At 38.8% G+C, this 21,814-nt stretch overlaps 1 protein-coding gene across 1 annotated transcript in view; it reads left to right on the forward strand.

Moving 5' to 3' along the window:
* The first annotated feature begins 3,143 nt into the window (after nucleotides 1-3,143).
* Nucleotides 3,144-21,814, forward strand: part of LOC145977965 (transferrin-like) — a 93,125-nt gene continuing 74,454 nt past the window's right edge. Inside the window, exon 1 of the mRNA XM_083110309.1 lies at nucleotides 3,144-3,306. Within this exon, the coding sequence (XP_082966435.1) occupies nucleotides 3,237-3,306 (70 nt within the window). The 5' untranslated portion in view covers nucleotides 3,144-3,236. The remainder of the gene's footprint in view (nucleotides 3,307-21,814) is intronic.

Here is a 21,814-nt window from a genome sequence, read left to right on the forward strand (position 1 = left end):
TGTTTATTTTGTAATAATCTTCCGTCTGTGAGATAGATTGTTCTGCAAAAGACACTAACAAAGTAAACCGATTGAGAATGTTTTATTTTCTGTGTAGCTTTCGTTAAAATATACAAAACCGTAATTTTGCCTGTAGTATTATATGGATGTGAAACTTGGTCCTTTACATTGAAAGAGGAACATAAATTGAGAGTATTTGAAAATAAGATCCTTAGGAAAATCTTTGGACCTAAAAGGGATGAGGAGACAGGTGGGTGGAGAAGGTTACATAATTTAGAACTACATAATTTGTATTCATGTTCAGATATTATTAGAATAAGTAAATCAAGAAGACTTAGGTGGGCAGGCCACGTGGCACGAATGGGAGAGGAAAGAGGAGTTTACAGGATTCTTGTTGGGAAACCTGATGGTAAGAGACCTGTAGGAAGGTCAAGACGAAGATGGAGGGACAACGTTGAGATGGACCTAAGGGAAATCGGTAGGGATGGAAAAGAGTATATAGAACTTGCTCAAGATAGGGAAAGATGGAAGGCCTGTGTTGCTGCAGCCATGAACCTTCGGGTTTAAGAAGGCTAGAGAGTTAGTTAGTTAGTTTCGTTCTTTGCTCAAAAAAATGAATGATATAAAACCTAAAATGAGAGAAACTTGCCTCATGTATAAATTTAATGGGATTTCGATTAATAAAAGTTGCAATTTTTCACGTCTACGGAGAAAAAATGGAATAGAGAAAACATCTGCTTGTACCTTATTTCATATCTTCCCAAAATTCATGAATAATTTCCAGAACCAATAATTCACGCATAATTTCCGGTGCCAATAATTCACGTGTAATTCCTGGAATCCAAGGAATACGAAGTGAGTAGCCACCCTAATTTTGTGCAGCAAATTATACATACGTATTTCATTCTTCATATCAACAAGTAACTTTTGCTAACAGCACAAGTGCAGTATTATAATAATTTGTAGATAATTTTGAAAATGATATAAAGAAATGAAAGTTTGTTCAGGAAATTAATATTTGTTTATTACGGTTCTTGTGAAATTTTGATTTTAACGATTGTATCTAATCAGTATTTTTGAGAAATTTTGCACCAAATTAAGTCTTTTTGCAACCTATTTCAGGATTTTTCGAGCCTTATTTAAGGTTTTTAGAACCTATTTTAGGATTTTTAGAACCTATTTTAGGAACCTAAAAATCCGAGGTCTAATCATAACGCATCCCCATCTTCGCAAATTAGCCAGAAGTGGCACAAAAAGCGAAGTAAAATAAACAAATCAATCAATCAATCACTACATCGCTAAAATATAAACGTCCATTAGATGTAATTTTAAGACTTCTGGTCACAATAATTCCCATAGATTTGAATTGTCCTTATATTCCAGATCCGGACCCCCTTAAAGACTTACCAAGTACTGAATACAATAATAAAAAATTACTTTTTAGCATAATACTGTACTCGATTTTACTATAATCGATGGTTATTTATTTTCTATGAACTTGGAAGGCAAGGGTTATTATTATATTTATTATTATTATTATATTTGGATCATACTGCTTTGAAAGACAGTACCAGAGAAGATTTTTACATACTACTACTCATGATAATATGCATAAAATATTAATCAGGAAGTCCTCCTCCTTGGCCGTGCAGTCTAAGCCGCTGTGCTTTGGACTCCGACTGCGAAAGGACATGGGTTCGAGTCCACCTTGGTTCAGCCTCTGGGCTTTCGGCCTGTGTATAGGACCAGCGGCAACCCACATCGTGAGGAAATTGGGGAATTACGAGTGAGTAGCGTAACCCGGTCATAAAAATCTCCTATAAAGGCTGAGGGTTCCGCGTGCTGATCTCACGTCACCCCATTACCGGTTGTAGAACTCCACCCACATCTCTAGGTAGGACTGTGGAAGGGAGACTGGAAATCGGGAGATAGGCCAAGGCCCTTACGGACTGTAGAGCCACGGGTTATTTATTTATTAATCAGGAACTTTTTATTATTATTAAATAAATATTCAACTCCTTATCTATTATCTATCTTACATTAATTTCCTTTGTTATTATACACTTTTGACGATCTTAAGTATACGCAAGCTAGATAATACAGAGCATTCCCTGACATTCGCTACGAGACTCGGCGGCAAGCGGCCCGGCATCAGCGCTTGTCTTTCCCGGTGAACGGGTCCGCGATAGTCGATAGAGTCGGCTATTAAATTACAATTTTCATATTGTGTACTAACCTTGACTACAGAAGGTGTTGAAAATGATGTCCCATTGCTGCAACACATTCCTGGCATCTCCGAAGGAAAATGGCATTTACACGTGCAAGTTCCTCTACCTACTGTAATTCTCCCGATTTCTCATACAGTACTCTCTTTTAACTCACGGATGGTGTGCGGATTGTCTTTGTATACTTTATTTTTTAGATTTCCCCATTTTTCTTTCCACTGGAAATTTGTTTGGAAAACGTCGTCGTACTTCTCCACAATTCCTCTTTTCGAAGAAACACTCGACAAGATAAATCCTTTGTTGTAATGTAAACTTTTGTGGTGCCATATGAAGCCACAATCTTCAACACACTGACACGACACAACACAACTTACGAGGAAGGATTATACTTGCGTCAGTCTGCAACGTCAACAGGAAGGGAAAGAGAACGAAGGCAGGGAGAGCGAAAAAACAGACTGTAGCGTGCGACTGTCGCGGACCCCGTTCACCGGGAAAGACAAGCACTGACGCTGGGCCGCTTGCCGCCGAGTCTCGTAGCGAATGTCAGGGAATGCTCTGTATATATAAGATGTTATGTGAACATTCTCATTCCATATTTTTACGTATTCATGTAATAATAAAAATACAATATTAATAAATTTACATATCTTAATTAATATGTAATTTAATTATAACTTAACTATTTTAATTCAAAATTTTATATTATTATTATTATTATTGAGATACTTGTTTCGGATCCCTCCCTCAAAATATATTTGTAGATACGTGCCTGCTTACATTATATTATAATAGAAAGTATGCTGTTACAGAAAGCTAACAAGCTCCCCTCATTTGTCTAAGTAAAGAAACTGGATTACAGGAGTACCGGAAGATGGCACCAGTGCTGTTTTTTTCTTGAAACGCACAAACTGGAGGGGGTGAGTCACTCGCTTCTCTTCCCTAAGACGGTTGTTGGTGTCTGATTCAGCTGGTGTGATCGAGGCTTGCTAGTAGCTCACATCTGCTGGTAAAATGTATAAGTTCACGATTCTACTCTTGTTCTGTGGACTCCTTGGAGCTGTAGGGCAATCGTTGCAGAAATGTAAGTGTTCAAGTTCTAACTAGTTCACAGGTAACTTGTTTTACACTCGAAAGCTACTGTTCCTTGGAGTTTCACGCAGTGGCCGAATTGGATATGCATACAGTACTGCCGGTATGCTCTTATGCATACACCTATCGTTTTATACAGTTCCTTTTTGTGCTATTTCTTATATCGATTCTCTCTCTTTTATCACCACAAATTGCGCTCCCTTTTTATTTTTGCCACGCATGAATTGTAATAACTAATAATGTGTTAGACATTATAAGCCACTCACTACTGCAGAAGTTCCTAAGACAAGCTGCTTAATATGCATGGCGGACGTATGATGTGTTGGTAAGTTTACTAAAAACTGGACTCTGCTATTTTAGTAGTGTTTCCGGTACCCTTGACCCTCTGTAACCCCTAGAGAAATTGAATTATCTTGCATGGTGTATGAAGATCTTGGGTATAATTTAACAATACAGGGAATTTATCCAATTTGTTTAAAATTTGGGATACTTACTAATTTGGGCCTCGTAATCACGAATCTGCACTTAAAAGTTGGCGCTTATTTGGGGGCAGGTGAATCCGGCCAATTTCTAACATGCCTATAACAGGGACTCTATAGATATAGGCGGGGCCGCGATAGCGTTTGGGGGCAGTAGGTCAATTACCCCAGGGGCGGAGCCCGGAATCGGCGGGAAATTTGGAAATCGAGGGTGTGGAAATAAGAACTTAATTTAGATTATTTTGCTATTTCCACGTGTGAGCGCCAAATTTTGACTGCAGATTCGTGATTAGGCGGCCAAAATTAGCGAGTATGCCGAATTTCAAACAAAATGGAGAAATTCCCTGTATCGTAAAATCGCTCCCAGACTATATTGTTGCGTTTTTCACGAGACCTGTAATCGGCAAGTAGCGCTCGACGGCGCAAAGGGGGGGGGGAGAGTGTGGAGTGCTGTACGGTACAACTCAAACGTGCAAGAAAGTGAGAGAAATGAGCGAGTACATTGTTGGCCATTGCGTAGCTACTTGTGCGATCAAATCCAATAAATAAATAAAGAAGTAAAGTAAAAGTGTTCCCCTGTGCTTAGCACCACGCCATGAAGGCGTATAGGGGGTGTGGGGGTAACGCCCCACACTTTCTTGATCCGGTCGTGAGTGGGGGTGATGTGATCAGCACCACGCCCCTGACCGCCTTTATCCCCCAGGGTTTCCCCCGGGTACCCATGTTATTCGACGCTGGGTGGACGCCGGGGCCGCTTCCTACGTTAGAAAAGTTCCCGGATTTGAACCGGCCGGGGATCGAACCCGGGACCTTTAGCATGGTAGTCAGACGCGTTACCGACTGAAAAATTTACTGCCGGTATGTTTTTTTGGCATCTTAATTTACCACCGGTATGCCATACCGGTCCAATTAGATCACTGGTTTCACGAAAGGTTGATTTTTCCAAAGTACTTGCATATCTTGTTGCCTTCCTTGAAATGTTGTGCTATTGTTGCTTCTGACAATAAATACGTTAACTGTTCTGAAATGCATTCCTTCAACGGACTTGTACAGGTTGCATTTCTCTCCCACTCAGTTGACCGTTAAGTAGGAGGAAGAGATTGGCGTGCTTCAATGTTAATAATAATGAATTCTATCATGTAATTGACTGGAGCCAATATAATCAAATACCTTTCAGAAAGATTTCAAACTTCACTATGTATAGAATATAGTAAAACTTTACTGTCAAACTACTGCGTATCGAAATAAACAGTAAGATTTTTTTTTTTTTGTTTTGGAAGGTTTTCCGCTTTTAGAGCGTGGAGATGTTATTGTGAAATAAGGTAAGTCCGTCATAGCGTGTTACCTTACCCTGACAACCAAAAGGCTTCGCGGAAGTGAATATACATCATGAAACACGAAATTGCACAACAGCAGCTATTTTACGTCGTTCGATTAGGAGTGTTAGGTTTGGAGTTGATAGCAATTTCTAACGTCTTTTTTCCTATTTTAGTGTGCATGCAAACTGTTGCTGTTAAAAGAGGCGAAAGTGCTCAGATGAACCAATTTTGGTAAAAAAATTACTATCCTTCGGACACCTCTAATTTCTTCGTTTCGTCAATTTTTACATTCGTAGTTACGTATCTGCTTCGCGGAACATTCCTGAAGGTGTATCAACGTTGTTTTGATGAAATTTGAACTGTTTCCTAACCTAACCATGCGCCAATGTTTCGTGGGGCTAGCGTCAATGGTTCGCAATTATTTCCAATTTCTAGATCCTGATACTACACGACACCAAATTTTAACTATGTTTCCTAACCTAACAGAACTAACCTATCCACGCGCCAATGGTTCGTGGGGCTAGCTATTCTCCGTCGGAGAATTAATTTTCAACGAACATGAATTTCAGCTATGAAACATTCCCACATCACACAAAAAACTTTCCCGATGTTCGACAATGCTACAGGAGCTTATTACGGTAAGTAGTTTCTTCTGTAAAAATAAATAAATGTGTCCGAAGGATAGTAAACTAGTACCATAAGGTGATGATTTTTGTCATTTATGAAGATTATGTTCTATACGAACGATTTGTGTTGATTTTTGCTTTAGGAGATGTATTATAGTGAAGTGATGAGTTTTTTGATGGGACTATTTGAGTCATTTTCATCGTTAACATCTGCATGTGATATGAAGGAACATAATGTTACGTTGTTTCTGTTTTGTAACTTGGAGCAGTGTTCGAAATATAGGAGATTGTAGGTTGGCAATCCTGGTGTTACGTCAGGGAGAGCGAGATTTATTGCAGACGATGTTTCGGTAGACGAGGAATGCCTACGAGGTTAGGTTATGCCTGTTAGATTGGGTAGCATTAGCATAAATACAATGACAAATTATTATTTAGGCTAAGAGAACTAAACCTAGTTGGCCTAACCTAACAACGTAGGCATTTAGCCTAAAATTAAAAAGCTATCTCCCATGACGTCAGAACACAAGGTTGCTAAAGTGTTGTGCAATAAGCGAGACCGTCATGTGACATGGTACTACCCCGGATTTTCTTTGGAAGCTGGGGGTGAGTTTTTAGTGTGGTAAGTGCTATCAATGAAAATGTGATTCGTCTGCCAATTGACACATTTCACCCCTACAACCACGTACCAGAAAGTGCATTGTTTTAAGGTTAGTACTTTTTAAAATTATATATTTTTGTTCGCATTGGAAATAGTTTTTAGGAGGGCCAGGTTTGGTCACAATAGTGATTTCACGTTGTTTTTAGTACTTTCAAAAATTATGTATTCTCGTTCGTATTGGAAATGGTTGTCAGGTGAGGGCCATATTTGATACAGATAGTGATTTCACGTTTTTGTTACGCCAGGAGTGTTAGTTTTGCTGCTGTTTGAGATTTTTTTACGGGAAAAATGAGCGATAGTAGTTCGGAATAGGTTTCTTGTGCTTACGCGGGTCATACTTTGCGATCAAATATCTGTTATTTGTGGTTTTATATTACGTAAATTGAAATCTGTCTATTAAAAAAAAAATCTACGTAATTCTCGAGGGGTATGCAGTGGGTCGACGGCCCCTTAATTACTTCCGACAGGAATTAAGGTCACTTTCAAACTTGTTGACGCCATGGAAGTAGTATAACCTTGATATAACCCAGTCAGTATGCAGTGTCTGCAATAAGTTTCATATTTTAGTTTTAAAAGTTTCTTCTCTGTTGTAATATGCCTTTTCATGTCATCGCTATCCTACCGTTAATTTTTTTTTTTTGTAGAGTTAATTGATTTCAACCATTTTAATGGAAACATAATCCAAGGTTAGTTGAAACTTGGTCTTACTTAACCACTTACCGATCACAAAACTTATCGTATGCCCTCTGAAATTGTTGAGACTACAGCTCTGACGGATATAAGGGGAAAGTAGAGCTTATCACGAAAATTTTTAACAAATTGTAGCGCATAATTCAATTCTGAAATCTGTACACTTCAATCGAGGCCATTGCAGGGTGAAAATTTCAACTTGCTCTTTTTAGAAGTTGAAACTGTCCTTCAAAATAGTATTTTATAGCCTTTTATATTTTTCTTCTGTGTTCTTGGGAATATCGCGACTGCTCTCGGATCCACTTTTTGTCTCAATACAATAAATATAAACCAATTTCCAACAAGATATTAAATCCCGATGGGACTGCAGTATTTTCAGTCAGGAGTTCCAAGAGAGGCGTCAGGAGAACTTTTCGAGAGGACAACACGAGTAGAACTTGGATATCATACACAATGATAAACAGTATTATTTTCACACAAAATAGGGAGAAGGATTGATATTCATTTTTTTGAATTCTGATATGATAAGTCGTGTAATACATGTGAGTTAACCGCAAACGACGGGGGTGAGTAGATGACTAATGAAATAACTTCAACAAGATTAATCTTAAAATGCAAATTTAAAATATTAGAAACTTTCCTTTTTGGAAATATTGTTCCGTATTGTGGAAGTAATAGGCCATATTGATGCTGCATTTGTATTTTACGTAAGTTTTCTGTCACTTTTGACTAATCCTTTGGATGGCGATGAGTGATTAGATGAAATTGAAGTGACACAAAGAACGCCCATTTTGATACTGGGACTGAATCACGAATAGTCTTTGTTGAGAACGAGGTCATATTGATGTGATCGTAGACGTGATTCCAAACAAATCAACAGCCCCCCCTTGTTTCAGAGTGGGTCCATAATAGGGATGGAGTATAGAGGAGATTCTCACACAAGCTCCTTGCATAAACTGCCTTGCTAGTATTTCATAAACCTAGTTGTCTAATTCAGATTCGCTACTCAGCCTCCGCCCTCCTTAGAGAAAGGCATTCAAAGTAGAAGCAACAATAAAGAAAAGTGTTAAAAACCTGCTGCGAAAAGAAAAACATGGGGGCGAAGCATGCCCGCCTTCTCCAGCATGAAAGTTTAGGGTATGCGCTTATGTCCTGTGTGCCATTAAATAAACCAGGACGTCTTTCGCTCACAATTTCTGTTCCTCCGCTTCTTACTTTTCTTTATATTCTTTATTTGTAATATTAAATATAATATTTTAAAAACCTACAATTCCATGTATAATAGAAACATTGTGATTGTGTTGGTGTTTTAAGTCAACTTCATGCACAGTAAGGCTAATCGCGACTGGACCTACAGTCTAAAGTGAGATTCGAACCACTATGTGCCTCCACCGGGAATCGAACTACATGTACAATAGAAAAGAAAACCACTGTAACACACATAATTTAGTTATAATATATTTTGTTATAATAGTTAAGTAAGTTGATGAAAGTAAAATCACCGCCAAGCTAGATCAAGCGAAATCATAAATTAGTATTAATGCAAGCTGGCGGGGTGGTTGTCAGGAGAGGCCACAGACAGTGGCGTGCCCAGGATTTTCGATAGGTGGTGGTAAAAATGTTATTTAGTAGTCAGTAGAGTTGCAAAAAGCCGGCTTTTTTTTTTTTGAATGGAAGGTTTCTCCTCTATAAAAAGCAGTCTTTTTATATAAAAAAACTCAAGTTTTGGCATTTTTGACTTCTTACAAATTGCTGCTAACCAATTTCACTTGCAGTGTTAAGAGTTTAGAGGTTCGTAATGTTATATTTTGCAATTAGCTAAATAATTTTACATGGTGTAGCAATTAAGACACACATTTGCAATTTCTTCTAAAGGATGTCCAAAAAGTAAAGCAAAAAAAAACTTTGAACGTAAATAAGTTTGCACAAATATAGTTAAGACATTAATCTTAAACTGGGTATTAACCTTGTTTATGTGGATATTTTTAAACATTAAAGTAGAAAATTGTGCTGTTCATGAACATTCAGTGTGGGGGGAAAAAGTTATTAGTGTAAAAAGCTTTTGTACGAAGTGAACTTATATAAAATACAGCTATGGAGTCACTTGCAAAAGTTTTCAATGTATATCTATGGTCTCTGTGTGTATTTACCGAACTGATAAAAAAAAAGATCCATTTTTACGCTTTACAGACGATGCATAATGTTAATTATGGCATACTCATTTACAAAATAGTAGTTGTTTTTTTTTTAAATTACAAGATATACTGACAACATTGGTCCTGTTTGAGGGCAGTATCAGGTGTGCGTGACAACTGTCAGTTATTCAATCAATGTCCAATTGGAAAGTAAAGATTTGAAATTTATTATATGAAAAACTTTTGTACGATAAATTTCAAATCTTTTCTTTCATCTGGACACTGACTGAATAACATAACCAGATGTAGGACACGCTTGATACTGCCCTCAAACACGACCAATGTTGACAGTACACCTCGTAACAAAAAAATTAGCTTCTTATCCATGTTTTTCACTTCGTACAAAAACTTTTTTTTACGCTAGAGTACTGCATGAGACTACTTTCGATCGCTGATATTCGTTGTCTCCCACTCTCGAAAATACTACATTCGAGTGTATAGAATCAAATATCACATCAATGACAATAATCATAGAAATATACATGTAATAATATGCCCCAGTAGTTTCAACCCGTAATCATAGATTTCATTTTCATATATCGCTATGTATTGGTAAAGAGCCTCTGTAGCTCGGTTGTTACGGCGTGTGACTACCATGCGAGTGTGTTTGGATTCCCGGCGGGGGAGAACCGGGAATTTTTCCACTTGTTCAAACAGCTCCGGCGCCCACCCAGCTTTGTATAAAATGGCTGGAGGAAACTCTCGGGGCGGGGGGGTAAAGACACCCACCTTCGGCCATGATCAAGAAAGTGTAGGGCCCTAACTCCACAGCCCTTATACGTCTTCATGGCTTGATGCAAAGCGCGGGGGAGCACGTTACCTTTATTTTATTGTGAAGATAGACTAAACTGTAGGGTATATTATTGCATTGACCAATAGTTTAATTTTTATAAGCAAAAATCAGGGGCCGAGAGCGAGTGAAACATGGAGATGATTATTCCCTACGTCTTTCACTTCACGATCCATATTTGAGGGCCCACTACTACAGACAAATTAAAGTTATACGTAAACTATCGATCTTCGAGCATATACCACTCACTTTTCTGTGCGGACTAGGGTGTTCATTAAGTAACTATGCAGTACTAGACATTGGTTCAGTAAGTAAATACCATATGTATGGCAGTTAGAGATGCTCGCAGTGAGTCCCTTGAACTTGAAGACACAGTTGCACACGTTTCTGCAAGTTCTGAAAGACGTTGTGAAGAACATCGGGAGCGATGTTCCGAATGTGAAGGGTCAATGCATCTTGCAGTTCCTGTATGGTGTGCGGATTACCTTCATAGGCCTTCCCCTTCAACGTACCCCACAGAAAGTAATCCGGTGGAGGCAAGTCGGGGGATCGAGGAGGCCAGAGTCCTCGAGAGATGCGGTCACCGAAGATGTCGCGTAAAAAGTTCATCGACGTGTGGGCGGTATGTGCAGTCGCCCCATTCTGTTGGAACCAGGCATTCTAAATTTCGTCCTCATTCAGATCTCAGAGGAAGTGCTCCAGAATGCAGGTGCAGTACCGTTCTGCATTGATGGTGTCCTGAAAGAAGACCGGCCCAATGATGCGTGAACGACTCACAGCGCACCAAACACGAACTTTTTGATCATGCAGTGGTGCTTCCTTAAATTCATGCGGATTCTCCGTAGTCCACACACGACTATTCTGGCTATTAACGTAGCCAGAGAGTTGAAACCATGCTTCATCCGTGAAAAACGTTTTGTCAAGAATCCCCTCACCATTGTCCTGCAGGAAGGACATTATAAAAATTGGCAAGTGCATGCTCCCAACCTCAAATTTACTGCAACACTAGTATTGCAATGAAATTAACGCCACTCTCTCTCCTGTCTGTTTAAACTCGTGAGAGATGGTCAATAATCTCTCACTGAGTAAAGTTAATATCCAATATTATGAAATAAAATACTAATAATAAATACGTAAATATTTTAATATCATATTTACTCGAATCATTCAATCATAAAAGCAAATCACTTTCTTCAAGAATTGACTTTTCTCTGCCAGCCCTGCTAAATTTGTACTTTCCATCTACTGATTTATACGAAGGGTGGCCAGAAAGTAATTTCCAATTAGTAGGGACATTGATTTTTCACAAACGTGAAAACCGTGAAAAATGGTAATTGCTGCAAAGTTATGTTTAGGAATGTGCAGTGATGTCTGGACACATTTTTCGCCCGTTCGAAATATCGAAATAATGCGAATTTGGCATAAAATGTGAATTGTTGGCAGTTTTAGCGATTTTTTTAAAAAAGAAATGTCCTAAAACAACGAAAAATTCCATGAAATCCAACATTCTTGTCTTTTCTAGGCCATGTTTGTGTACATAGAACATGCACGTTTTCCAACATTTTACTCAAGAGTAAACTATAGAGTTATACGTACATGGAATAATTCAGACAGCCACATTAAATCATGTATTTACCACGATTTTTCAACTTCTATCAAAACCATTTGCATAACAGAGCAAAGTGGCAGGGTTCTAACAGGAGATCGAGTGCGTATCTACCGTCACACGGGAGCCACATCTTCGAATTTGTCGCACGAGATATGTTTTGAATTACCAAGCTAAGTGCTCACCATCGGCATTTGTCGAGCGAGTAATAATGGAGCTCAGTCGTTAGGGCGTCTGACTACTATGCAAGAGACCCGGGGTCGATCCCCTGTGGGGGAGAACCGGGATGTTTTCCACCTATTCAAACAGCTCCGGCGCCCACCCAGCATCATATGAAGCTGGTACCTTGAGGAAACTTTGAGGGGTAAAGGTAGCCAGGAGCGTGGTCCTGATCACATCATCCCCACCTTCAGCCGTGATCAAGAAAGTGTGGTGCTATAACTCCACACCCCTATACACCTTCATGGAAAAGTGCAGGGGAGCACTTTACTTTTACTTCCTCAAAAATCTCTTCCAACATATCAAACTGTCACGAAAATACGTAAACCATGTGAACTACAATTTAAAAATAATAGTTTAGAAGCACAATGGAGTTAAGTTTCGGTATATTTGGCAGAAAAATGTTCTAAAACAAAAACGCGAATTTTGGGAAACGTAACACTAACAAGTCAAAAAAAGATAATGCCAATTTTTGGTGCCATAATATATCGGTATCTGTCACGTGAGATTGATTGATTTTAATTGTTTGGATGCGTCGCCACTTATGGTCATTATGCACCCTTCAGTATATACGGGGAAAATTCCATTATCTAAAACCCTTACCTTAAAATTAAAAAAGGGGAATGGAAAATAACTTTCCCAAAATAACTTTCAAGATATCAAACTCTCATGTAGAGGCGTAGGCCATGTGACTTACAATTTGAAACAGTAGTTTAAAAACACCATGAAGGTATAGTTTCAGATATTTGCCAGAAAATGCGCTAAAATGGAAATGTGAATTTTGTAAAAAATAACACCGTATAGTAAAAAATAAAATATAAGAAAATACACCAATTTAGAAAAAAATAACAAAATATCAAGGTCTCTACCGATTAGGCATAAATAAAACAAGAATATCAGTTGTAATTTATTGCATTAGTAACAGTGAGTCCTAACCTAATTTTCGGCATAATCACCACCGTTGTTCTGGCATTTGTCGTAGCATGGCACTAAATTTTGTATGCCCATGGTATGTGTGTCTGACAGCAAAGACTGGAACTATCTCTACCACAGTGTAGCTGACAAATCATTGCCCTGCCAGAAACTTCTTCAGTTAAACAAAGATATGAAAGTCGGTACATTCAAGGCCAGGGCTGTACAGGGAGTGGTCCAAGATGTCTCACCTGAAGTGATGCAAAGGGCCCGTGTGTACTCAGCTGTATAGGGTTGTGCACATTCGATTGGCCTTCCGTGAATTGTCTGCACCATCGTCTGACCATACAATCACTCACGACGTCCGGTCTGCACACCTCACACGATTGCTGGTGGCTCTGTGCCAAATTCTGAGCGTGCAATATAGGCTACATCGCAGTCGGTGGGAGACTGTATGAGAGCTGCAATCTTTAACCTAGAACTGTCCTAAAACTGCTGCATTGCAACTGTACCAGATTAGCTACATGCCACTTCTTCCTTCCTGCATGTGTGTGTGTCGCTCTCCGACCACAAGTGCTGCGTATTGGCACCATTGGAGCTTTTTTCAGGATGCCCCTCGTATATCAACTTTCAGAATCTTTTATTATTAGTGTTCCTGTTTTAATGTGTGGTTAGCTGAATCAGGTACCTATACAATGCAATTCTATAAATTCCTTGCGTTAAATTTCTAATACCTACATACCCTTTTCGTCAGCATTAATGGTATAACTGCATGTTGTCAGTTTCACAGTACTTCACTTGGATATACTGTACTGAAGCAGAAATCCAATTGATATTGTAAGGAAATATGACACTTTATTTTGTTCGAGTCAATTGTTTCACTTATATGCAAGAGTTAAATTGTTTGCTTTACAGAGAAGAGAGAAGTAGCTTTATGCATTGAAAAATGAGTCCGCGCTCATGGTTCTTGCAAGCAGAGGGTACCAAACCTCAGTGGAAATATCAACATATAATACCGAGAATTTATAAGGAGACTGATAAATTACAAATTGTATTTCTTAATCACTCTTCACTCTTATCTTATTTAGTCGTAACTTTAAAAATAATAAAGTATTTTATTTTAAACTTACTGTGTATAAAATTCCGTAATCCTTCCCTAGCTTGTGAATTGTAACAATTTTCCAAATTCACTATTTTGCTGTTTGAATTCAAATCATAGAGAATAGAGAAATTAAGTCAATTTCATAGAAGATAATATTGGTACTTAACAAATTCATACCTGAATCTGTATGAGTTTATTATTTCAATTTGTTTAGTTTAGTTTAGTTGTAATTGTCAGGGGAAAATGTAAAATTTGTCCTGGAAAACCTGGAAAAGTCAGGGAATTTCATTTCTGCTTGTTTGTAGCCACCCTGATACACTAGCGATGTTTGCAGGCAATGCATTCCATACTTTGGGAACCGAAAAGGTGAAAGATGATTTGTAGGCCGTGGTAAAGTGATGGGGTAAATCGAAGTTGTTCCGCTTACAGGTAACATACTGATGGATTTCCCTACGGGAATGAATCAGGGTTGGCAAAATTTCTTTTTTTTTTAAAAAAAAAAAAGAACAAAGCAAACTTTTTTTTTGTTTAAAACATGTTTTTTTTGTTTTAAACATAGTTTTAAACATGAGTTAAAAAAACATGTTTTAAACATGTTTTAAACAAAACAGATTCAACCTTTTCCCAGTAAATTATAGTTAAAGTCGTTAAAGAGAAATAATACTCATTTTTATGAGTACATTGGCGACAAGGACAGTTTATTTACCTTTGGAGATAAGGTTTACCATACTGCGGGACAGAATTTTTCGGGTCGGGACGGGAAATTCTTTAAATCCCGACATTCGGGACGGGGAAAATTCTCAATTTCCCAAAAAATGTCGGAAAATTTTCGGGACGGGATGTGTTCGAAATTTCCCAAAGCTCTTGATCTCGAATTCCACCCGTAATTTCCATCTTAAGTGCTTGTTTTTGCACTTCTGGTACAAAACCACAATGCAGAGAACGTCTAGAATTGACGACGTTTTAAAATGACCATTCGGAATTTCCAGACTGCTTGGGATCCCAAAAAGTCGGGACGTCATTTCCGGAAGTCGGGATCGGGACGGAAATGTTCTTCCCGGTCCCGACTTTTCGGGATCCCGCACACCTCTACTGCAGGCATAGTCGCAGACTCCATGGGGCTTGGGGGGCTCGAGCCCCCCAATATTAACAATGTGGGGGCAGAGCCCCCCAAATAATTTTGCTTAAGAGGATCTAATGTATTATTTTGCTTCTCTTGTAAAGTTTACTCTTTTAATTGTGCCACATGAACTTAACTTTTAATACACATTTAAAATTTTCTAGACCATCAACTTTGGGGGACTGAAACCGCTAAACCATGAACTTTGGGGAGGCTATGACCAGAGACAGCAAAAAGCATGATTTATTACTAGTATATACTACGTATGTAATTATGAGTATTGATAAAATTCTTACTAAAAAAAAAGTTTCAAAAGACGATGTGCATGAACTAGGGTAGTGGATGGGACGTTCGGGCTACAAATGGCTCTCGCATGACATTCAGAACGAGATCATTGATATATTAGGGAGATCTGTTTCACGCTTTGTGGAAGCAGATAATAAAAGTCAGGAATATTTTGCTATTATGGTTGACGAAACTTACGACATATCCATCCGTGGACAATTAATATTCTGCATTCGAACTGTGAATAAAAAAAATATTTTTGAGGAATTCATGGGCTATTATTAATGGTGTGCGGGACGGGATCGGGACGGGAAAAATTTTCAATTTCCCTACTGAGTCGGGAAATGTTCAAAATTTCCCGAAGCTCTGAAAATCTCGAATTATACACGTCATTTTCACTTTAAGTGATTTCTGGATTAAAAACGAACAATTTACGGTAAGTTCCAGAAATTGACTTTGCAGAAAACGTCGAGAAATAACGACATTTTCAAATGACAATTCGGCATTTCCCGACTGCACAGGATCCCAAAAATTCGGGAAATCATTTCCCGAAGTCTGGATCGGAACGGGAAATTTTTTCCCCGATCCCGGTCCTGACTTTTCGGGATCTCGCACACCCCTAGCTTTTATGAGATTCCGAACACTGAGGCCAAAACTTTAAAAATGGAGAGAGTGAGTCATTCATTAATTTATTTAAGTGATCAGATCCCTCCCAATAATTTTGACAAGTCGGCGCCCGTGACTGCAGGGACAAAAGTTGTGGGTAATAGCCCCCCTTTTTCCGCCACTAATGAAGTAGGTTAGGATTTATATTCATCTAAATTTCAAGAAACTAAATATTATAGAATTACTATCCTCGTCCTGAAAAAGTCACGGTGAAATATTTCCTGCTGCCTGAACAGTTTATATAGCAAATGAATTTATCTTTCAAAGTACAAAATTATGTTACCAAAAGTAAGCATCTGCGCTTCATTCAGTTATACAGACCAATGAATGAATCGTATCGCAAAAGAAAAAAAATCACGTCATGATCAAAATCACGCATTGTGTATTTAGATATTAGATTCCATTTCCACCTTCCACCAGTCTCAAACTTACAGGACGATACGAAACAAGGAACTGAGAGGTTTCAATTTCTACAGTAAAGCACGGGTCTTTCTTGTCGCACAACAATTTTGCTACCTTGTGCATACATAGCTAGCCTGCCTAACCTAACAACATAGGCATTGAGCCTAAAATTAAAAAGCTTTCTCCCGTAACGGCAGAACATTAGATTGCTCAAGTGTTGTGCGATAAGTGAGACTGTAAAGAACAGATACAGCGCCTAGAATAACGTAGTGTGGAAAACGGCATGCTTCTGCCCTCTCTCGCTGGTTCCACTTGAAAATGATCCGCTAGAGGCGCTGGTGTTGACCCCGGTGCTTGGTATTCGACTGCTTATAATGGAAGTAAATGTAGTTTTCGCTGCAACGTCTGATTCTTTTACATGAAGCATTTCTATGAATGTGATAATTGATATTATATTTGGTACAGTGGTCGCGAAGATATTAACGAACATTCTAGACAGTCGACCACGTCCTGTTATCGTCATACTTTCGTTAATAATACGGGAGAAAAAATACGCGTGGAATGCTCTTGGCAACTAAATTTTTGTGTATGAATTAGGTTCGTTATTATTATCATCATCATTTCTTTTAAAGATATACACACTGAAGCATTTGTATTTTTGATATTTACTGTCTCTTTTCTTCCGCTTTAAACTAATCGCGCCGATGATGATAATGATTGCATGAAACGACAAGGGGAACCCCACAAAACTTTCTTAGTGCCATCGACATGATTGTAAGGCAACTTTCAAACCAATAGGACAAGCGACACGGGATGTTCACACTGTCACACTAGTGACACACACTTCCAGACTGTAAAATAGCATTCATTGCACATGAGGATCCAAACAGCAAACGACACGTTCATATGGCGTATTCGCGTGCTACTTGTTACTTCGGTCGGAAAGCTCCTTAAAGGAAGGGTGCTGAGACCGAAGCGACGCGCTACAGGGGGAGTTCCCAACTAAGTGACAAGCGACATGGTGCCTTCAGTCTATTAGCAAGCGTTGCTTGCGAACAACAGATAGGCGACACGATAAACCGCACATTACAACTACAGATCTAGGCGACACGATAAGCAACACGTGTCGCTTTGTCGCTTCTGCGTCGATCAAACTGGGCCATTTCCTCAATAGCTTGCAACATGTTGCTGTGGTTTGTTGTTCGCGCATACGCGATTCAATGAGTGTCTTGCTTTAGTGAGATTGCGCACCAAAGCGACAAGCGGCACGCGACACTTATCGCTTGAGGATTTCACCAACCTAACGCTGGCCTGTGCTTCCCGTCATGCCGCTACGATGTGAAATGTTGTTCTTGATTGGCTCGTTTCCAAGCAACATGTGTCGCTTCTGTGTGAAAGTTGCCTTGGACCGAAGGACCCGTGTCGCTTTGGTGTAAAATCTCCTTGAGGAAATGGTGCAGTCAGAGCTTGTGTCCCTACGGTTCGAAAGGCTGCATTGATTTCCGACTGCTCGCTTTCAAGCGACATTTGTGGTTTGTCGCCACGGTATGAAATCTCTCAGGATACTATTTATATTCTAATAACATAGAAAAATAAACTCTAATACACAGTCCAAGACCTGACGTCCGGAATCACATTGCGATGTTTCTTCTTGTGTTACGCATGCTATTTATTTATTAATTTTATTTTACTTTTCTTTCCAAATTAATGCCAGTTCGTCACTCCACAAATATAACTGTTTCCATCAATTCACTTACCGCCTTTCTAGAGAAACAAATCTACACAATATATTCCAAAAACTAACTAAGCCGCATTACTTTCATAACAAAATTAGCACCTGGGTCGATCGCACTGCCATCTACATGTCATCGTCTCGGGGAACCAGTTTCTTGGGTCGTTTTCCACACTACGTTATTCAAGGCGCTGTAGCACGGATTAATTGACAAAGATTCAATGAAAAACAGGGTTGCCAAACAAAAAAATTATCAGACTATAAAATATCTACCACCAAAATGTGTTTTAAACACTTGTAAAAAAAACATGTTTAAATCAAATTGTTTTAAACGTTTAAAACATATGTAAAAAAACAAAGCCGTGCGTTTTAAACGTTTAAACAGTGTTTTAAACACTTTTGTTTTAAACATGCCAACCCTGGAATGAATCTTCTCAAACTGATACTGCGGTTTACCTTCTGTCAATATGCGGCGTACGAAACAGATAGTGCAACTTCCTTCTGTTTGCCATGGTAAGAACCTTATTATTTAAGAATGGAAGAATATGATCGGATCTTTTTGCTTAAAATGTATCGGAAGCACGCATTTTGCACCATTTGTATTTTTTACGAGCTTTTGCGAGAGTTGTAGATCTACCCAATGGCATAGTGGCATGGGCGTATTTAAGGGAGAGGGGGTTCAACGGGTCCAAACACTCCCCTTATGGTTCAGTAAAATTACCAGATTACTTGTTCATAAAAAATGTCTTCCTACTTATTTTATTCTCCTAAATTCGAGACTTATAGGATGGGTCGGGTTACAGATGGAAAGGAAATTACGTACATATAGTGGTACATGGATGAGTACCAGGTTTGATCCTCAGTGGAGGCATATTGCATAAAGATTTGGGTTCTATTTAAAACTGTAGGCCCAATCCTGTTTAGACTATCTGAGCATAAAAATAAACTTTCACTTTCGCAAACTTGTGCCGTTGATAAGATTCTCTAGCCCTATCGACCAGATGAGTTTCCGTTGATGTCACAAAAAATTAAGCAAATGTTAATATTAAGCTAATACGTTTCAAGACAATTTAAAACTTTACCATTCATACTTTGTATGCAGTATATAGTATGTAGGCTATCATACTATTGGATTCTATTTACAAAATATGTACATAAGTACTCTAGTTCTGTGTGTTTACATACTACGTAGCTATATTTAATAAGCCTACTGAAATATGAAGTTAACACTTGGGGGGAGGGGGGAACCATCCATTCAAAAAAACCGGTATTTTTGCAACTACTGCAATGGAAAGTTGCATTTTCAATTGAGACATGTTTTTTACAGTAGAAAGATGATAGTTATGAAACGAGAAAAAATCTTCCAAGTAACGTATTTTCATTGATTTGAAACAGTTTGCGGCAGTGGTGGCGATTGGATTCCAAAACCAGGGTGGGCAAAGACAGTATGTTTCCATTTATAGATAAGGTTTAGCATAGTGCGGGGGCAAAAGTGGCAAAAACTGGGAGAGGAACTGCCTCTCCTCGCTTCCCCTAATCGCAGTCACTGCTTTGGTGGGGGGGGGGGGGGGGAAGCTGTGGAAAAGTTTTTTTTTTCCAAGCAGCAGTTCTGTTTTAAAACCTTTTTTTTTTTTCTGAAAAAAAAAAAGCGGCAGGTTTTTCCTACCACTTCCAACTCTAGTAGTCAGCCATCATTTTGCCATATTTTCTTGCCGTTGAAGTTTTTATAGGATTACTTTACCAAAGGGTAGATAGGGGTATGACTCCTATCAACGCCCTTAGGTACGCCACGTGCCACGGATGCAATATTCTGGCCTGGTTGGTAAGGCTAGCTACGGCACTGAAACACACGCGCACACACATAAATAAAATACTTAATGTGGAAATCGAAGTGGAAGGAAGAAGCGGTGGAAAAAAGATTGTTGATCGTAACTAGAATCGAAATTAGGATTTGAAGTTCAGAGGCTGAGGCTTATCTGACTAACGGGACTGTGCGAGTGGAGTTTTCTTTAGATATGTTTTAATTCTCTTTATTTGAAAGAAGCAGGTTTCGTCTGTATAACTGCGTATGTTATTCTTGTAGTGGGAGTATTCGTTAATCGGGGCTGGACCTTCAGTTGAAAGTAGGATTCGAACCGCTGTGCCATCACCGGTTGCAGTGATTCGCGCAACAGAAGGTATATATTGTGCATGCATTATAGCTCTTGTCCAGACTTACGGCGGGCGGCTTACACACTGCCAAGGGGAGTGGGGAAGCGACCATTGCAGCGCGATAAGAAACAGTAGCCTGTAATTGTTGGTTTTAGACGCATCGGGGAATGGAGGTGAGGGAATCAATAATATTCATTACGAAGGAACAGACATATCATAACAGACTTTAAGAATTCGAACTATCCCCTTCGTTGGTTATGCGTTACATCATGTAGGGCATTACTGTTCAATACAATTGTCCAATCAATCAATATTTTAGGTGCGTGGTGAAGAGCACAAATATCTTAACATTACCTACAGCATCACGAAGACATAAGGTACCTGAACGCAATATGGCCTAGTACCCAATGTGACCTATTTGCTGTTTCCAAGCAGTTACATAGTTAATTCAACGGATGACGCTAGTATGTCATTTAGACTGTCAGTGACATGATTGAACATGTTGGTTGTACCTTGAGGACAAAGAAGCAAAATAACTGGACCTTGATTGTGTTCTACGTGATCAAATATTGCATAGTAAAGTTATTACTTACTAATCTTCCAAGTGAAAGGTGTTTATATCTCTAGTCCATATTATGATAGCTCATAAATTATACTTTACATCAATGTACTTAGTTTAGACTTTAATCTAAAGTTGTTTAAAACTAAGGAAAAACTAACATTATTTAAGGTGGACTCAATATGGCCTACATAGGAATATATCGTGAAGGGCATTGCAAATTTGTTACTCTTATGTTCATGTAGTGTCTGGGAGTCTCTAAAGATGAAGGACCTTTCATTTGCCCAGACTGGGATATGTAATCAAAGGTCTTCTGGTGACAAATTATGACACGTCCCTAACGGTTATTTATTTGTGTAACTCGTGTCACATTTATCTACCTACAAAAGGGACATTGTGGTAGTTTCTTTACAATTTGTTAAATTTTTGGATGTGAAAGACCAAAATATATTACTAGGCCATATTGGGTACATATCACTGACGACGCCAGAGGGGGTAGCCTCCCCCCCCCCCCGTGCATGCCCCCAACTGAAGTTAATGAAATATCGAATAATTAAGAGTTCATTTCTACGGGTATGACGATTTTCACCTTTTCTAAGTGGTGTATTCTGCATGAAATATCTTTTCCTGCTTATAATACCAACTTGACTAACAAATATTAATTTGTTTTAGTATATATGTGTCTCTCTCGTTCAAGATTCGAGCGCGGACCTGGACATAGGCGATTTCGCGATTTCTCATTCATTATGTCCTGTAATCGTCGTGAAGTTATAGCCAGTTTTAAGAACTGGAAAGCATTGAATGTGGATGGTTTTAAAACATCATGAACAATCTGAGGACTACAAAACATCATCTGTAGTACGGGCAAATTATTCTAATCGTGGGTCGTTAGTGAGAAGCTAGTTAGTAAAAGACATTCAATGATGATTCAAGATTGGGTTTGTTGGTTGATTTAGCATCACCTGAATTTTCCTTTTATCTCTGAGACC

This window comes from Lepisma saccharinum, chromosome 24 (assembly GCF_977018435.1).
Source record: "Lepisma saccharinum chromosome 24, izLepSacc3.1, whole genome shotgun sequence".
Classification (NCBI taxonomy): Eukaryota; Metazoa; Arthropoda; class Insecta; order Zygentoma; family Lepismatidae; genus Lepisma; species Lepisma saccharinum.